General features: G+C 37.6%; 1 protein-coding gene across 7 annotated transcripts in view; it reads right to left on the bottom strand.

Moving 5' to 3' along the window:
* The window catches only part of LMO7 (LIM domain 7), a 132,083-nt gene that overhangs the window by 27,924 nt on the left and 83,787 nt on the right, over positions 1-20,372 (bottom strand). For 4 of the 7 annotated variants that reach the window (XM_050970354.1, XM_050970347.1, XM_050970362.1 and 1 more), the window contains exons 5-15: positions 17,107-17,137; positions 16,598-16,711; positions 15,952-16,150; positions 14,585-14,837; positions 9,990-10,019; positions 7,621-7,738; positions 6,315-6,457; positions 4,560-5,013; positions 3,700-3,829; positions 3,515-3,555; positions 508-622 (exon numbers count right to left, since the gene is read on the bottom strand). In XM_050970354.1, the coding sequence (XP_050826311.1) occupies positions 508-622; positions 3,515-3,555; positions 3,700-3,829; positions 4,560-5,013; positions 6,315-6,457; positions 7,621-7,738; positions 9,990-10,019; positions 14,585-14,837; positions 15,952-16,150; positions 16,598-16,711; positions 17,107-17,137 (1,628 nt within the window). Of the gene's footprint in view, positions 1-507; positions 623-3,514; positions 3,830-4,559; positions 5,014-6,314; positions 6,458-7,620; positions 7,739-9,989; positions 10,020-11,551; positions 12,269-12,735; positions 12,937-13,207; positions 13,496-13,855; positions 14,156-14,584; positions 14,838-15,951; positions 16,151-16,597; positions 16,712-17,106; positions 17,138-20,372 lie in introns of all 7 variants that reach the window. The other 3 variants (XM_030234063.2, XM_018908734.3, XM_018908735.3) reach the window with 3 other exon arrangements.

Genomic DNA, 20,372 nt, shown 5'->3' with positions numbered 1-20,372 from the left:
CAAGACAAAAATGTTTGCTTTCCCTCAGTACAGAAGTGACTGAAAAAATACACTGGAAATCAATTTAGAAGTTGCAACTACTTAAGAATATGAGCTGTCTCCAGAATTCAGCACGACTAAGAAAGGAGAAATTAAACAGAGTTAGAAATTAACTCCTAAGTCTCCTCTGCAAGTGTTTACAAACCATGTGAAGTTAAATCTTTCAAACTTAGCTGTAAGAAACAGTCTGGATATTGGAAGTCTGTATTTGCCCCTAAATACTGTTCTGTAAGAGGCTCATGTTTAAACCCTCCTTGATTAGGAAAATACATTTTGGTATTTCTGAATTCAACCTGTTTCAAGACATGAGGATTTACAGAAATACATTAGCAAACTAAATAGTGATTTTTCAGTTCTGCATCTGATGTTTTAAAATATTTGCAGCATTCTTAGCAGCAAATGCTTAAATTGAGAAGCCTCTGCAAATTAAACATAAGAACAAAAAATTGTGTATATATACACATTTACCTTCTTCAACTGTCTGTACAATGGCTCCTGAAGAACTCCAATTTGTTGTAAACCCAAAGCTGCGACTGTGGCCAGGTCTCTGGTTTATACTGATCCTCATTTCACTGTACTGTTCCTGAAAAATAAAACATGACACTACAGTATCTGGTATCACAGGAATCTAAATGAGGGAAAGTTTATCCTCTAAATAAGTGAGGCTGCTCACAATGTGCACTTTAATCATCTATTATTAGCATCACGGACAAAGGAAACAGTACTGAAGCATGTTAACTAACTCATTTGCTTTTTATTCCAACAGGTGTGTTTTCAGTTTACATTTATATTTTCTCTACACGTATCTTTCACTCTGCATTTCTGTTATTTTAAATGTTTTGCAACACAATAATAAAAAATTTAAGAATTTGGAGGAAATTAAACCCCTAAATCATCCTTCGTGGATTGTCTTGTGAATTTGTGACATCTACTGCCTCCTCAGAGAGCATGAGATATGTGAAAAAGCTAGATAATCATAATTAATCTTATTTTTTTGCATATCCTACGATAAGAGTCATCAGTTTCCTTTAGGCTCAATGCTGCAACTAGGTTTACTTGGGTGCACAATCATCTTCTTGATTTTGTGTGAAACACTACCAGCTTGCTATGGATTTTGTAATAGAGGCCTTAGGTAATATTAAAAAATCCCCAAATCAGCTAAATCCAGATCTTAACTGGACTTTCAAGAACTTGAATCAAAATCTAACATTGCCATTTTAAGCAACAAGAATATCTGAATGGAAAAAAATTTTGTAACACTTGCTTTCCATCCCATGCTATATTTGGAGCATGTGTTGCATATATTAACATTCTAAGGTGAGCTCATTAAAAACTATTAAAATACCTAAATGCATGCTACACACTTCATCAGCATGACACTGACATTGATATAAAAGGGGGAAAAAATTAGATTTTTCTGTCAAACAGTTTAAAGATAGATATATTCCAGCAAAATGTGCATGGTTGGACCCTGCACATTTTTACACACATATTAAATGTACGCCTACATTTTAGTTCCCTAGCGACCCAGCCTTCCTGAAGAGTCAGATTCATCTTCCCTAACTTAAAATATTTACAAGTCTAGAAACCAATGCCAATTCCTCCAAGCTTCTCTGTTGTAAGATGCAACAGGCAGCAACAGCAAGCACTGCACAAGCAGGTGCAGCCAGCCAGAGTCTCAGGGAGCTGCAGCCAGAGGTGGTTTCAGCAGCACCCAAGTACTGGATAGAGAAGAAAACAACAGAGCACGACATCATCCCAAGGTATCATCTCATGTTACAGGAATGTTACTGGGAAAACACTCCCCGTTACAGCCCAGGGTAGAAATTCAGTCTTCACAACACAGCTACTGGCTTGCAAATTCTCCCATATAACCCAAGTCCTTAGGTGAGTATATTAAAAGTGAATCTGCTAAACATGTTAGCACACTGGGCTAGAGAACATACAAACCTTTAGAGTCTGAGTGTGTTCCTGGAAATTACTACTGGTCTTAATTTTTTTTTTTTCTCACCATTCCAACATGGCTCTTCAGATCTATCTCTTGTCAGAGCAGTAATGTGACTTTATAAACTGAACTTTAACACTTTTATAGGTCATTTTATAGGTCATCTCTAAAACAGTACTCCAAAGACCTGGTGCTATGGCCCTGATGGCTAGTGTGCTATATCAATCCCTCTGTCAATGATTTACAAACACATCAAATGGAACTTTACTTGGAGCTTGGTAAGTTACATAATACAACTGAGTTGGCTTTTTTTAAACTTTTAAAAATATCTTTAAAATACCCCCCCCATATTACTCACTTGTAGGAGGAAAAATTTACAATCTCTTAACTAATCACAGGAGAAAAACAAATGGACCTAGTACATGCTATTCTCATTTGCCTTAAACAGATACTAAGAACTTGTATTGAACCTGTCAGTTTTCACTGATTTAAACAGAAATTCCTCTGCCTGTTTTTGCTACAACACAGAAAAAAAAGCATTATCTTATTATCTTTTTCCTTATACAGTAATCACAGTTTCAAAAAAATTTGATAAATTTATTAAAATGGCCAAGAGGCATTGAGGGTATTACACTGCAATGTATTTCTTTTCCACAAGTGATTAGGAAGAAGAATGTTTGGAAGCAAATGGATTTCTAAAAAAGTTGTTATGGGAAGTGATTTCATAAATCAGCATCCAAGGTCTTATGACCTTCACCCAAGCAACTGGCACAATTAAGTTTTACAGCAGGATCAGGAATGCAAATCTGTCAAGGGTTATGAACTGAATCATCAGATAGTACAGAAATGTATTTAGCAATTTAAAATTAAAGCTATTGTTGGTGAAACATGCAACCAGTTGGAGGAAACAGCACTCAAGATACATATTTCAAAAAGAACACTGAAAGACCCAGCCCCTTCTGCAACAAGCACATGCACAAAGAGACGGTGATTTACTTCAAAATTAACATGAACATTAATTAGATTCAAGTAAATAGCTAAATAAAAAAAAAAAAGATCCAAGCCACAACAGATCAACAGCTGGAAAAAAGGATACTGTGATACTGATGTTTATGGCCAGCCCTTGAAAAGCTGATCTTAATTTTCCACCACCAGTTTAAAAGTGCAAATGAATGCTACAGTAGCTCAGATAATTCATCTAACTGTCACACTTGATAATATGAACAGTGTGCTAATTTGGAGCCTGGCAAAAACTTTGCAAGCATTAAATATACGTAGAATAACTATTTGGAATTAGAACCATAAATAAAATGAAGCACATGACCAAATGGACAGGGGAAAATTCAGCAAAATAATTTTTTTTCTTCCCCAAATACTCTCTTTCCCCTAAATTAAATCAAAGAAAAAAGCAAGGAGATGTCCTCTTACTACCAGAAAAATACTTGCATTAGATGTACTTTTAGATATTTTCTCTTTTATTTTGCTGTGGCATTCAGGTACACCAAGTAACCACATCATTTCCACACTTACCATGGATTTTGAATCCTTAGGCTCTGTCAGAGTCGCAGTTTCTGCAGAAGATGCAAGTGAAAGAGAATCAGGAGGAATGCCATACTCTGGCTTAGGAATACTACTTTCAGCATCCTGGTCTTGGGACTTTAAAGGTAATGCCAAACTAAGAGGAGGTGTTGACTGAACACCTTTATCCTCCTCACCTCTGCTTCTGAATGCACCAGTGGAGAGAGGGTGTGCAGAGTCCGGTTGTGAAAAGGAAATGCTGCTGAACAAAGTTTGAGTTCTTTTAGCTTTTTCTACTTCTCCATTGTATTTCTGAGCATCATCCATCTAGGAAAAAAAATGACAGCTTGATAAATAAGTGCTTTAAAAAAGAAATCCTTGAATCTTTCAGTGATTTTTATATTTAACAAAACCACCTCCCTCTTTGAAGTAAATTCTGGTTCCTGTACCCATTGTTAACTATGTACTTAGAAATTTATTTTTTCTCTTGAGTTGCTTGCAGAACAAATAGTCCAGACTTAAGATAAAGTTGTTAAAGTCATCTGCTTAGAATTATTTACATTCTTGCCACTTTTTAAATTGAAACAATAAGGATTCAGGAGAAAACTATGAAAATCATCATAGTAATGGGGAAGGAGAGGATTAAATTCCTTGTTTCAGTGCTTTAGATAAAATTTAGCCTAGCATAAAATTTCAACAAAGTCAGCAGAGCAGAGGAAACTTTTATCACCTGAAAAATTTATATTTAACACTTAATTATGTTAACCTGGCTCCAGATAATTACCTCCAATGCCAGTTTTTTGATGAAGCACACAAAGGAGACTTACTACAAGTGATAAAAAGAATATTTTACCAAATATAGCTACCAGCTTTATTATAGGCATGTGTTTAAGAACAGAAACACAAGTAAACATCTACAGCTACGACAGAACTTCCAGCTCTGTTAACACAGCCTTCATCACACAGGAGGCACTTTTTAAACAAAACCAAAACTACTGTTCCCCCAGCTATTGAAGACCCCAAATTTACAGACTTCAGAAATGAAGCAGAATTTTACCGTGAACGATCGTGGAAGTGACGAGATTCCTCTTGAGTGGACACCAAAAGGTCTTGGTGTAACCACAGATGTTAACCTGGAGGTATCAGTTTTCTGGTAAGTTCTCGGGAGAGAAGCTGAAACCTGAGCTGACCCAGTTTGAGCATTCACTGAGTAACGAGTGGACAAAAGCGCCGGGCTCTGCTCCCGCTCCAGGCTCTCTGGAGGAGCAGGAGCTTCTCGAGCAGCCGAGCTCTGCGGCAGGCTCTCCTTGGGTGGCTGGGTGTTGTACACACTCTTACTGTCCCTAGTGCTGTAGGAAGCATCTTCTTCCGAACGGTAATCTTTGGCTGCTGACCAATCTTTTGCTGCTGTGGAAGGTGCTTTGTCTTCACTGAACACATCATCATTCAGTGAATATGACCAGTTGTGCTCCTGTTTCTGCTGCTCATGGGACTCCTGATCTTTCTCTTCCCTATGGGAATAGAGCCTGTTAAAATACCAAAGTGACCCGACAAACAGGCAGGCCTAAAGTCTTTCAACTAGCAAATGTTTAAGGCTGAGCATAAGCCAAATAATACATCTCCAGTAAATGAAAATTAATAGAATCATTTAAATAGATTAGTATTTTCATATATTTTTTAATCTATCTTCTTCCACCTCCTCCCCAGTTCAGCACTCTCATAGCATTCAGACATACTACTGTCACATTATCAGGCTACCACCATGACAGAAATCTTTGCCAAGAGAATTATATAGCTGTAAATGATACAGATACACATACGTTCAAGTTACACATCCTCAGAAATTCAGATTTATTTAGGAAATAACAGGAATAATATAGTCCCATAACACTGCCTGAACTGTGTAACTGTGCTCAATGTTTCTGAAATGTTATGCTGAATTCCAGATCCCTAAATAGGACGGTGCCCTGAAATTCAGCTAATTTTTTTTTTTTTTTGCTATTCATTCCTTTGTCATAAATGAAAAACCACTACAAGGATAATCTTTAAAGCATCAGTTATAGGATTCCTATTGATACTGAACATTCTGTACAATTAGCATCCATACTTTTATTCAAGCAACTAATTTTTGACCTCACAAATAAATAAAAATTTAAGAAATCCAAAATATTAGACTTTTTTTTTAATGAATACATGTCATGTACATATTACCTTCAGCTCAGTCATATGTGCATTTGAAATAAATAAATAGATAGATAAATAAATAAGACTGTTACCAGTAGAGATGGTACTGTGCAGTTTACATGTTTTACTCTTCAGAAAGTAAATACCATGAGGAAAAATTAGGGATGAAGGGGAAAACAAGTAAAAGTTTACATCTCTTTTACATAAATTAAAATTCTGGCTGCAGTTCTCCACAGTGGCTAAAAAATAGCAAATGTAGTGGTAGAAGGAAGATAAATAGTTAACTTTATCCATAAGTAAAAAAGGCAGCTATCCAGTTCAGTGCTATTGTTTTAACTAATTTAAAGAGAATGCAAATGTTGATTTCTCAATACTTTTATTTATGGATAGCAAAGGAAAATATCATTTATAGAGAAAACTGCTTAACATTCTGTGCAAACAGCGCATTAGAAAACCATATTCAGCCCTTCAATTGCCTAGATTCCTACATTTTATTTTGCAACTAAAATTGTCAAGATCTCTGCAGAATCAATTGCAACTTGTTGATAAAAGCGGCTCAAAAATTTAAAGGAAAAAAAAAAGCTCAGAATTACATTCTTACACATAATATTCCCATTAGGACTATTACCTCTCCTGCTGCATTTCCTTCAGTGACTTGGTAGTCCTTCCAGACACCTCAGAGGCTCTCCTTTCAATTTCTTCTCTCTCTTCCTTTTTCTTTTGCAGTTCTGAAGTGTAACTCTTTCTACGACTCTTCCATTTTGCTAGATCCTGTTTAGAATAACACAAATGTATACCATCAGATTTTCTCAAGGCCTCATAGACTTACAGAGGCATGCCATTACATGCTATTTATTGGCCTGTTTTTATTTGCATGCCTTCATCACAGCCACATTTTCATGTACCTTTCCCCTACATGATAAAGGGGTTTTCATGTTCTAGTTAGGGTTGCAGACTCACTGCCTCCTTAAGTTAACAATTGCAACTTCTGGACTATATGCTATTTGGCCCATTTTTTCTCCCCTTAACATTTTCAATCTTATTCTAAAATATTTCACCAATCACACATAATTGAATACTAATGCAAATGCAATCTGTATTTCTTTTTTGAGGGCTTTAGAGTTTAGGATATCATTATTTTTCCAAATCACTACTATGGTAGACTGATTCACTAGCTTGAGAATAAATATGCTTTAAATTCTAAACTGAAAACAGATATTTCTGTACTTTCTTCGTTTCTGTAAAACCGCAATGTGAACTGGCAATATTGTCCATGAAATACCAGAGCTGAGTTAAGGGAAGTATTGAGTATTAGAACAGAGATGCATTCAACAAACAACTGTGAACTTCTTGTTTGGTGCTCTGTTCTTAATTTCAGCTTCTTGTTGATACTTACTGTCAAGCAGAGATTTTAATAAATTGAAAAGTCTTTAGATATGCTTATGATGCTGTGCAAAGCTACCATACAGTTTACAAGCTGGATTTAGGACAGCATTATTAGGGGATAGGAGCCTCAAGAATTTGCACAAGGAAGTATTATTTATTCCCCTTTCTCCCAGAGGATCAAATACTCAGACATTCCAATCATTTCTTCAAAAAAAGTATTCAAAAATTGCAGATAACACAAGAAACTATGCCCTAACTTCTCTTTATGTCCACAGAAATCAAGCCTGAAGGCTTTATTACAATACATACAAGTTCTATCCTGAAGCATTTATCAGAAACTTAGGAGGATATTTAAAATAATTTCAGTTCTGCATTAAACAGACTGTCCCCAAAAACTCTAGTAGCTGCATGAGATGAATTGTTTTAGAAGACAGCCCCATGACTTGCTGCACTCATGCCAAAGCTTTTTTACTAGGGGCACTGAAGGCAGGTGACAGGCCAGGCCCTTCAAGCAGGATGCACAAGGAGAGGTGAGGAGGAGTCCTTACTTCTTGCCACTTTAGATCTTGTTCTTGTAACTGCTCTTTTATTTTCTGCAGCTCTTCATAACGGATTTTGCGCAGTGTCTGCAGCTCCTCTGCACTGACATCATTCAAAGATTTACTCCTAGAAAGGGAAAAGAGAACTCAGCTTTGTAACATCCTAGCCCTCATTTACAGGAATGAAACCTTCAGAGAGAGAAAAAGATATATATTAGTACAACTGAATGCTCATGAGTGTTATTTTGAATGGAGCAGGAAGCACATGGGCAGCTGATGGGATGTGCTGTGGTACCAACACGCAAGTCATTAGTTGGGTACTTGAGCAAATAAAATCAGGTTAAGGGAATAAGCAGCTCTGTACATCTCCATGCTGATCGTTCACATTGAGCTCCTCCTAGAACACTGCTACTTCTGTTTTAACTTGCTGTTCTCTTTATTGATCTTGTTTCTTTCTTTGACCCAAAAGGCATCCCTTATCTCCAAATCCAAATTCCCACCCTTGGACTTTTCTCCTGTAACACTCTCCATATCAGCTCCTGTCCTTTCCTTCCTTCCAAATCAGTTATTGATGCACATTTCCAAAAGATTAAGAGTCACACACAGCCAAATGCTCGGTTCATGGATGTCACAGTCCCCACTAGCCTATGCTGATGCTCCCCAAGCCTCTGAGATGCTTTCCATTAAAGTTGGGATGGCTAACACAGCCGTCTTCCAGCTAACTTCTTCAACATGGCTACAGTTTCCCCCAGGAACTCCTATTTGCTAGTTCCCTTTAACCTAAATTCCTCAAAGCTCTCCCCCACCAAATGCTTTTTTTTTCCTTTATTATTTCACACTGCAGTGATGAACATAGCAGGACATTAGGCCTAGTCAATACAGGACAAGGCTCCTGATGAGATTTGACCACAAGCCTCTGAGACAGTAAGCAAAGTGCAGGTGTTTCACCATAAGGTTCAATGGTGTAATGCAAAGGGAAAGCTAGGTTTCTAGGGCTTGGAGGGGTTTTTTGTTTCTTAGTATTCAAAAATACTTTTTTTTTTTCATTTATCCAAAGTATGAGTTATATAGAGGGATGCAATTAAGTTCCAGCAGGACTTGAAAATATGGCACTTCTCTGATATGATGGAAAATAAGATTAAAGCCAAAACAGATTCAGCACAGAGCCTTGCTCTAATCTGTTGCATTCCAAGAGATCTCTGAACTAACAAACCAGACTCTCACTTCCTCCCAAGTGGCTGAACTCACTTTCATTGGTAACATGAGACTGGCCTCTGGCCTCTAGAAAGAAAGGCTTGGGCATTAACTCATCATATCTGTTTGCTTATCTATTTTCTGAATGAGAAGAGTGCCAAATTCAGCAAGAATCTGAATTGCAGAAACTCCTGCACAGTTGTTTTCCTCATTTTTTTATGCTTAAGTTATATCACACATAGAACTGTTTTAGAGTAATCAAATACTACATAAGGCTGCATCAAATTTGTTCCAGATGAGTTCAAGAAAACTTACATAACTACATTCATTATATGTGCCTGCAACAAAACAGGAAAATCATGACCTAAAGAAAATACAACTTAAGAAAAGCTATATTCATACCATGGAATTGGATCTTAGTTTTAATTTCAGTCTAAACTGAAAAACCTAACTAGTGACTTCAGTCTTCTGAGTCTCCCTCTCCTAACACCTAACTTTTGAAACATTTTGCATTTCTGGAAGTGTTCAGTAATTTAACAGATTTGCCTCAGGGTAAGAATACAGAATCAAATAACTACTTAACTAAATAAATAAATTTAAATTTTAAAAAATCAGTAGAACAATATGCATTCCAAAATACTTTACATGCCATCACACAACAAGTGCAAAAATTATTTCTCTTTGAGTAGCAGTTCATCATAAACAACATCTAATTACACAAATCTATAAGTTTACCACTGAGCAGTCAATAACCTGGAAGATATAAAATAACCCCAGACCATTCACCAATTCCATGATAAATACCACTGCGGTTAATTACTTTCAGATTCTAGCTGTACAGCCTTCAAAATAAAATATTTGTTAATATCTCTTTACACTTTTTGAATGTTTTAAAGCCTAATTTAAATACAGAACAACAGATTATTCACTTCAGCAGGAATAAAACATTAGAGCTGATTTTCAAAGTGCCTGATAACCATAAGTTGAATACATGAGACAGCAGAGAGAACTTTTGCCATATACATAGCTTTTATCTCACATTCATTACATAAATTGCAAAGAACAGAACAACAAAGCATCATGCACAAGTTTTCAGCATGAGTTTTTAGCTACTGTGCATGCATAAAGATGAAAAGAGGCCAAAAAAATAGCATTACAATCTTTCAAGCTTTTATAAAACTTACCCTTGCTCATCAGAAAGCTTTTGAAACAGTCTGAGAAATCAGAAACCAAAAAAAAGAGATTCAGTGTCTTGATATTGATAATAACATTATTACCATTAGTAGACCAGCATTCTCGCTAAGTGATGGGGAAACTGAAAGCTTGGGAACCAGCCAGCATGGAAAAGCACATCAGGAATTGGACACCAGTCAAAAAACACACCAGGACTTGCATGATGGGCAAAGTTGGGCAGAACTGTCAGAACAAGGCTGCCTGCAAGTTTCCAACACTTTTCATTTAGCAATACTGCACAAATAGAGCCTTGTGTTATTTCTGCACAACCTTTTCATTCCAGTGCTGCTGAACAGCATGATGCTCAAAAGAGACTCATTTCAAGAAAATAAAATTAATGCCAGCTTGAGTCCCAACAAAAGTGTGGCTTGTTACTTCAACCATTTCTGATACTAACTGAAAGTAATACTTGATGTGTACCACAATAAAAGACCCTAATAGAAGTTGAGCATATTAATCCCTGGACACACCTAATCCAGGGCAATCCAAGAGGATTTTTAGCATTCTTGAATATGAGTAGTTTATAATATACCTATTTAATTCTACTGAATTAATTTTAAAACATGCAAAATTTCCAAGCACTTCAGAAATATTTCTCAGTGAAGCTTGAAATTTAATGTTGAAGCTTGAAATGTTAACAGCATTAAGCTTAAAAATTAAATGCAGCAACATCAAAATATCAACTGGAACACAGAAGTGTCTTAGTCACAAAATAATGATGCACAGCTGGGAGATCTGCAACTTGCAATGCCGTATTTTCAGAGCTAAGTAAACAATTGAAACCCCACTCTCCCCCAGTAAATACAAAATTCAAAGGAGAGATAGGAACTACTTAAGAAACAGTATTCAGTCAGACAAGAGAAATTTTGAGGATAGCAGGAAAGAATTAAGGGAAAGAATGAATCGAGACTGTATGAAAGTAGGAGGATAGTATTGGCAGAATAAAATATGCCATGGTGGACTTAATATTACATAGACACACAACTTGCATGCACCATGACTTTGGGCAGGCAAAATACTTTTTTTTTTTTTCACCTCATCTAATTATCTCGGAACTGTAGCAGGACAGTTTACAAGCATTTTTAAACATAGGTGCAAGCAAGAATATCAGAATTCCCATTTCCAGAATTTGTCTTTAAAACTTTCATGTGTTTCGGAAATGTCTTTATGTATTATCTTGTAGAATAGAAGGAAATATTTCTAGTCTCCATAGTCTTTTGAATAATCACTACTCCTGTTCAACCATGGAAAGAAACTTATGCAGAACATTGAGCCTGAGGGAATGATAACGTATTTCCTCCAAAATGGCAGCCTAAAACTAGAAAACTTTATAATCTTTTATTGAAAATATGGTATTGCAGTCATGAGCTTCTATTCAAAGCAAATAAAAAGCTTGTTTGAGGACGACACGAACAAATAGACTGGCACTCTACGAATGGTTCAGCACAGGATGATGCTTTTCTGAATGGGAAGGGTTCAAGGGCACTCAAATCTGTGCAGGACACAACCTGACCTCTCCACCATCTGTCGTTTCTTGTGTCTAACTTTGCTGGCCTCCCTGATTGCTTCCCACTTCTTCCAGTCTTCTTCACTGCATGGACCTGGGATAAAATTTACTGGCTGGACGTTGCTTCCCACTTTCCAAGATTCAATCTTGCGGGTCAGCATATCGTCCTTCTTATGGTGTAAAGATGGTGACAGCACTCTGCCATTGCTCTTCCTTTCCTCTGGTATCGCATTTTTTTCAAGTAAACATAGAAATTTGGACCGGATCTCTTCTGGAAGACTCCATGGATCAGGAAACAGTGCTGGGTGATACTTGTCAGGAGCACCTGATAAAGGCACCTCTTTTTTTTGAGAGAGGACTTTACGAAAAATCATGTCATCCTTTTCCAAATCTGGAATCACAGTTTGGCCCTCTCTGGGTTGCAGAATTATCTCACCCTCTAGAGGAGGCTCCTGCTCAGAGAATTTCTTTAAATACCGGGGGTCTTGAAGAACAACTTGATTCACATGGAAAGCCCCAGTTTTCCGAACAAACAAATCATCATTTTCCAAATCTGGATACAGATATCCATTCTCCTCATCTCCTTGCTTGCCTCCTGGTATAAAGGAAACATTCTTTCTACATTTTATGAGCCTAGGGCCAGAAGTGGGATCAATTCTGGTCTCCATTTCAGAAGACATGTAGTCAGTGTATTTTTGCAGGGCCTGAAGTAACGAAAACTGACTGAAGCATATAAAACAAAAGGAGGGAAGTAAAAATATCATTAACTAGCAAGAGACAAGCAGATCACAACGTATTGCAATATACATTTGGTTTAGACTTGCAGTATCCCAAGCAGAATGACGACACCACTTGGCATTCACCACCACTGACTGTAGCTCAGCACACGCCAACCAACACAAAGGTATCCCGGCATCCTAACCTGCTCAGAAACATCACACTTACATGCTCACACACAAAGCCAGTAACCCTATGCGGCATGTTACACTTTCACATTTACATGTTTCAGAAGGCCAGCAACTTATGGCTACATTAAAAGAGAAAAAAACCCCAAACCCAACAAACCAGCAAAACAGTAATAACCAAAAAAGCACAGCATCATGGGACGCAGTTTAATTTCATTTAGCTGTTGCATATCCAGCCATCTCTTTTTGATGCATCAAGAGAACAGCTCATGCAGCAGTATCAACCTGGACTGATCAGAAGACTCCAAGATTTTTCCTTCTGCAATCTGTGACAATGAGCTTCCCACAAATTCAGCAGTTGGCTTATAATTCTGATCCCTTCTGCAGCTACTGTTCCAGTCAAAACTTGGTCTTGGTTGATTAGTAACAATGGTGCAGCTTTGTTTGTAAGCAAATTCCTCATCCTCAGAATCTGATCTCTTTCTACTGTGTAGCAGCAGAAAGAATGAGCAGAGGAGAAAGAAAAAAAAAACATGAAGTGTAGTCACTGAGTAAAATGCACAGTGGCAAGAGTGCAAAAGGTGTAACAGTATAACAAAAATAATATTTCAATTATTTTTAGAAAAATTAAAAAAGGAAAAAATAAAACATACCCTGCTGCTACACTGGCAATGAAAATTTAAAAATTCAGAGTCATAGACTACACTTTATTTAGGCTTTGCACACAGGAGAGAAACAGGCATGCATGAAAACGCACCTGAACCCTTGAATCTCTTTATACCAGGGTTTGAAAGAGGATTTCTTGATTTTTTTCCATAGCAATTCCTCCTCTGGAGTCCAAAACTTAGGAAGAAATTGGTCAAAAGCAACAACTGTATGTGGCGCTGAAGAACTTAGCTTGCGAAAATAGAGATCATCTTTTTCAATGTTTGGGATGCCTACTTCTTCCTCGTCCTCATCACAATACCCAGATAATTGTGAACGATTGTTAACTCTTGGTTTGTTTTCCTCTTTAGTATCCAACTGCCTCTGCCTCCTCTGGTTACTGTTCAAAATATCCAATCAGTTAAGATATTTTAGGAGCAACTTGACATAAGCAATGCAAAAAGACATGCTTTTTTGCTCAGGAGCTCAGCCTTGTGAATGAAGCATATTAGTTCTCAATTTCATCACTGCAGCACCAGAAACAATAAGATAGATTAGGTAAAAAAAAATTTTAAAAGAAGTTAAATAGTTATATCAGCAGCCTATCTTCTCTGGCAAAAATACAAAATTTGACAGAAAAAGCATATCAAATTATCAGCTGGGTTAAAATGCCAATTAGAAGACTAACTTTATGGAGTTATTTAAGGGCTGCGATTCAGGTAATGCAATAGTTACTGGATCTTGGATTAGTATCTCTGACCTCAGTGGTTCAAGCATTGCAGCTAGTGGACCAGCTGGATAACTTTCTCGCGAGCAAGATTTAGGAGAGTCATTGCGCAACATGAAATGATGTCCAGGTGCAGCAGAGCTTACAGGGCTCTTTTTGACTAGAAATCTACGATTTGCTAAGTCATCCAAAACAACGTCGGGCAGCCTTCTTTCATCTTCTGAGTCAGAGCCACTGTCATACTCATAGATGATCTGGAGGGAAGCTGGATTTGTGAGCCCACACTCTGCTCTGCTATTTTGGCAGGAATCTACAGGATTCGTTTCACGTCCACTGAGGTTGACCGAGACAGGAATAGAATGAAGACAGTGAAGTCACGAAGGTAATGGTGAAAACTCAAGAGCTGCCCACTAATCTCATCTGTATGCATCAAGAAGCCGGACAGCTGAAATTCATCACTATATTTTGGAAGCTTTAACAAGCAGTCAAAACGGTAGGTCTATCCCTCACGAACTTGCATTTAAGACCATTTAAATACATCTGGAGTCTGGCCAGCTTCAAAACATTACTCAAACATCAAGAAACAATGTAAAAAACCAAACCACACAACCACACCAAAACGTCCCCCTTGATAAAACATAGAAAACTCAAATACTTGACTTTTTGTTGCAGCAAGAGCAGTTTTTCTTTAACTAATAAAGAAGTAACTTATTTTAAAAATTCTACATCAAAGCCCACTTTACTAAAACCACACACCAGTACCTTGAAAATGCTCCATCTGACTCAGTGAAAACAGGACTTGCCCAGCTCCTCCTGTTGTCCTCATTCTTCTCTGTCCTCTTCTTCCTTAAAGGTGCTGGCACATATGCTGTCTGCTTGTTTTTGTTGGGTAAGAAACGGTTGAAGTCAGTGGTAGGTTTTGGTTCAATCACAGAAATCCTGCGGTAAGCCCTGTCATCTTTATGGGAGTCATGCATTTTGGAAGGCAGTTCCGAGTCTGTGTCACTGTCGCAACCTTAGAAGAATGTGGAAATAAAAAGGGAAGATACAAACATCATTCTCTATACATGTGCTTGTGGCTAAAACTTGGATCAAAGTCTTCTAAAATCAATTTATTGTCTGTATTTTCTGTTTCAGCTGCAAATTTGCTGAGCTACTGACAGAACAGTAGGAGAAGTATTTTTAGAAGTCTGTGGCAAAGCTGTGATAAGATCCATTAAACTCAATTTGGCTTGCATGATCCTCCTGCATTTGTTCCATTCTTTCATTATCACTGCTCCCTGCAGGAAACACAGTGCTGGCCTCCAGACTGAAGACAAAAAACAGCACAGAAATTTTTTAATTAAATAGTATCTGCAAGATAAATTTACTAACAAAGACAAATAAACAGCAAATAATATAGCATTGTGCTCATTTTACCAGATTAAAATCCAGTAGAAGTCCAGGGTACATCATGTATGTAATGTAGCTAAATGTTGCCTTGCACAGATCACCAATGCTCCATGAAGCCTCTGCTCAATGATTTTGTTACTCACATGAAAAAAACCCCAACACCTCACAATTTGTGTGATTTTAGACTACAAGTTGTCATTGAACTTTAAAACCAGCAGAGAAACACAGGCTAGAGTGCTGCTTTAGGGATCCAGTGTCACTATCTTCTTGTTACCTTTATTTTCAGGAAAAACTAGTAAAAGTAACAAATAATACTCAGTAGTTAACCTAGGTGGGAAAAACCTTATTGAATATTCACAAATGAAGTAAAGACATAGCAGTTTGACACAGTCACCCTAAGAACAAGGCAACATGTGAATTTTAGGTAATCCCATAATTTCTAGCAATTTCCCTTACAGAACTCTGGGAAAATACCCTGGACATAGACACATACCCTAATGCATCAGTGACAACAAGAGTGTCAGCAACCCTTCCTAGGAAGATCTGTGTGAGCAATACTTTTTTCCTACCAACTGTTAGAGGTGAATATCTGCTTAAGCAAAATGCAACTGCAGCAGTTACAAAACTAGAACTGACTTTAGGTACTTTGAGTACTGGGTATCCAAGTACCAGGTCCATACACTGTCTTTCCCCACACTCATACTTGTCAACAAAAGATTTTAGAGAGGAAAACATACCTTCACTGCCACCTTTCAAGGTTATATCTGATGAGAAGCTCGTGCAGGATCTTGAACCAAGAGAGTCCAAGCTATCAAAGGAATCGTCTCTTTTATGAGTAACTGAAGATGGGAAAGGCTCTCCCCGGTCAACGTACCAAATATCGCCGTACCCACTATCTCTGCCACTTCTGCTTGGCTGGCTGGACTCTTCAAGTGCCTACAAGAGTCACTTTTAAAAGGTCTTTTCCAATAATTTAGGGTGCAAATGCTATTCATGAGCATTTTGAATTCACAAACAAAGTACAACAAAGACTACTGCAAAACCATAAAACACATACACAACAACATATAACAGCTAGAACAGGAAACTTGATAAAACGTCTTAAATTTCTTTCATCTCAGCCAAAGAGGACTGAGATAGGGCTCTTCCCAATCTACCACATCAATTAGAGCAGATGTATTCTGAAATTCATATGGGTAGTAGAAGACCTAAGCTAAAAATCATTCCTTTCCTGTGGAACTTGATAGCAAGCAAAACTAATTACTATGTTCTCCAAACTAAGAAGAAAATGAAACCCCCTCAAGAGACTGTTTAGAATTGCTGCTGTATAACAAACTATAAACTTCAGCCTATTTGTTTAGTTTCCTTTTTTGGATTCCTTACCTTACTCAATGCTTGCCCTAATAACTTCTCAAATGCTTTAAGACTGAGGTATGGACCATTATAATCAGGGTCACTTTGAGCTTTCCTCCCAAGCCAGTATAACGTAATCAAAACCTAAAAACAAACAAACAAAAAAAAACCTGAATACAAACTTAATTACTTGCCTCTCATGCCATGTGCCAGTGTAAAAGAATCTCAGCATGCTGTTAGAGATGTTTCCACAATGCACTACAAAACCTTGCATACAGTATTAGCTATGATTGGCACCAAAACCAATTAAAGAGTGTCATGATGCATCTCATATATCTCTAGCAGGCAGATATAAGTACTGTTTTTGATTATTCCAATGATTTGGGAAAGTAAGCTGCACATAGAGATCATTGTAAAATGGCATTAATTTGTATCAGATAAATCAACAATTGAAGAAAAAGGTAAAAAATTACCATGAAAGTACCATAAATAAAAGCATTTAAAAATAATTAATCACAGTTAATGCGCAATTCTCTCACATTTTTCACTCTTCTGTTGGTCTCCTCTGGTCTGAAGCAGGGCAGAGAACAAAAAAAAAGAGAAGAAAACAAAATGTTTAAAAATTGCTGGCTTAAAATTCAATTATTATTCAACACATAAAAAGTTTCAAGACCAATTATCAGTCAATAAAAAATATGCTACTATGATTGCTCCAAAAGAAATAAGAAGCAGTTCACTTTAAATACAGTCATAACTCTGTACTATTTCAATTGTTACATGTAAAATGAGAAGCTAGCCAATCTTTTGAGAGGTACACAGAAAGGTTCTAGGCATTTTTAATTAGCTCTCATTTAGTTACCAACAAAATAGAAGTAGAAAACAAGCTGTTGACTTTGGGAAATACAGCCCCTATTAGCCAGCGAGATCACAGAATCATAGAATGGTTTGGGTTGGAAGGGACCTTAAAGATCACCTACTTCCAACCCCTCTAACCTGGGCAGGGACACCTTCCACTAGACCACGCTGCTGAAATCCCCATCTAGCCTGGCTTTGGAACCCTCACAGGGATCAGGCATCCATCACTTGCTCTGGACAACCCATGCCAGTGCCTCCTCACCCTCAGAGCAGAGAATTTCTTCCCATTAGCCAATATAAACTGACCCTCTCAGTTCAGTCATTCCCCCTTGGTCCTATCACTACATGTCCCTGTAAAAAATCCCTCTCAAGGATTCCTGTAGGCTCACTTTAGCTGCTGGAAGGCTGCTACAAAGTCTCCCTTGAGCCTTCTCTTTTCTAGGCTGAATAACCTCACATTGTCAATTCCATATGAAAGGAGATTCAATTGTAACTTTCCCTCTGATTGTATTGTTTTCTAAATACAACAACAGAAAACACTTTAGCCAAGAGTAAACTTTTCAGACCAAAAAATGAGAAACTGAAACTGGGACATCTGGAGAGAGATGAAGTAGGGCTGAAAGGAGGGGTTTGGGTTTTTTAATACAAATACATGTTTTTCAAAAAATATTAAATACATATGCAATCACTAAGATTAGAGAACGTTTATAAATATATTCCCAGTCTGTAGCACAGCTTGGAAGTGTACCAACAGACACTCCTCTTCTCCTCCTACTCATTTTAAGAGCAAGAAGAAACTTCTCGAATGGGAGGCTCCAAAAGCCTCCTAGTCCCCAGGTGTAAATACTCAGGGCTGGACTGCAGACAGTGGTTGAACAACATTGCTGCAAGCAGTGACAGCAGTTATGGAAGAGCAAATGGCTTAAATACACCCAAACAACTCCTCACCTGCCCCAGATGTTGGTTTGGAGCTGGTTCACCTACAAACTTCACACACAGCACAGCAAAGGGGTTCAAACAGAAAAGCAGAGACTTCACAGCAGCAGAAAAACCTATTCAGAACTCCCTAACATGCCAGACCAATAATGTGTCAAGGTACCTATCCCATTTCTGTCTGTCTAGAAAAACACACTAGTCAAAGATTACAGGAAAAAAAGGAGAATAAACCATTCAGGAAACAGTTAGGAGTTAGTGTAATGAGGACAGGGTTGGTCACTCTTCACGGAAATGGAATAGTCAATGAGACGTGACAACCATCAGGGACACAGACCATCCCTTCCCTCCTCTTTCTTCCTATTTTGAGAGCACCTGCTCCCACTCAGTGGTTCTAATTGCTTGCCCATCCTCACATCATAAAGAAAGCAGGCTATCAGGAGCACAAAGTCCTGAGATGGGTCTGACCTCCACAGTCCTTGCCTGAAGCTTCCTTAGTATCTCATGCCAGAAATGCTTCTGGCTTTGTAGCCAGTGACCTCTTTCACACAGATAAGGAAGAACCCTCCTCCTTTAATGTGAAATATTTACACTTTTTTTGCTTGGTTTTTTTATCCCTTCCAAAACCCATTGCTATTTTTTATTCACTCAAGACTATTTTTGAAGAAAAAAAAAATTCCCTCTTTTTTCCAGTGGGCTAATTTTTTTGCCAGTGTCCATGTTGCAGGGCATACCATAGGTGTGACCTAAAGTGCTACCAGAGACAGGTTTGTAGCAGATGCAGGGCCAGGTTGATTTCCCAAGCAGAGAATGGAAAACTATTCTTACATCAACATTACACTTCTCATACCCAGTGGAGAGCATTTTAAAGGTTAGCATTCTTTACCCTCAGTGTCTTTTGTTAGCAGAATTTCTGCTTTTTATTTGAGATTACAAAAGCAGAGCTCCTTGCTAAGGATGCCTTCAAGTTGGCCCCCAACCTTCAGTAGCTCAGTGAGGAGTGGAAGACTCTGCCCTTAGCTGGCAGGAGCATGTATCCAAAAGGCTGCCAGCCTTCATGTAGACCAAAGCTACAAGACTGAACACAATTATGTCCACTCATTCTTTCCTTGAGTTCTCTGTGATAATTTCAATCAAACTTTTTGCAACAGAAGCAATATTTAGATGTCTTTATATTTCAATAAAATTTCCTTACTGGAATAACCATAAATACACTAAGTCTGTGTATTTGGACTAAAACCAACACAAAAAATTTAGGTCATTCAGGTAAACAAGACAGTCTGAGACCAAAAATGCAGGCAGGGAGATATTTCACAAACTGCAATGACAGACCCTGCTTCATTCCTGTTTACTCTGCTAACAACAGAAGCAAACAGATAAGTTGTTTACTCTTCATTCTTGAAGTTTCTTCACTTGCACTACTACTATCCTTCTCTGAAATGCATCTATTGGTTTCTAAACCTTTCAAACAACTTGTCACAGTAGACACAGTCTGAGCAGAACAGCAGAAGAAAAAATCCAAGAGAAACCCTGCTGATTTAGAACTCTGTTCTTCATTTTCATATACACGTATTAATTATTTGATGGTGCTTAACCAAGGAAAAGGATGATGCTGAATGATGAATGTACTGTCCTAGAATCTGTGTTAAATGATAGGTATCTAATTTTTTGGGGGTCAAAAAAAGTACTGATTAAAGAAGCAATGTTGTTACCTTACTGGAAGGTCTTAAAATTAATTTCTGACCTACAAAATTCACAGCTACATCTTCTTTGATGCATGCAAAAGGTGTAGTTTGGATCTGCTTGCTAACATTCTCTGTGTGAAATAAGAGTCTTTAAAGCCTTTTATATGTACAACCTGTCCAAGCTCATCTGTGTTTAGTTGCACATTCAATTGCCTATTTCCCTTCCAGGACACTCAATTTAAAATATCTATTGTGTAAATAATTATTGATTAGAAGTGTGATACAAACTGAAGAGCTTTTAGGATTAATTAATTTTCCCTGTGAGTATCAAA

This window comes from Serinus canaria, chromosome 1 (genome assembly GCF_022539315.1).
Source record: "Serinus canaria isolate serCan28SL12 chromosome 1, serCan2020, whole genome shotgun sequence".
In the NCBI taxonomy this organism is placed as follows: Eukaryota; Metazoa; Chordata; class Aves; order Passeriformes; family Fringillidae; genus Serinus; species Serinus canaria.
This window is presented reverse-complemented; position numbering and strand designations above follow the sequence as displayed.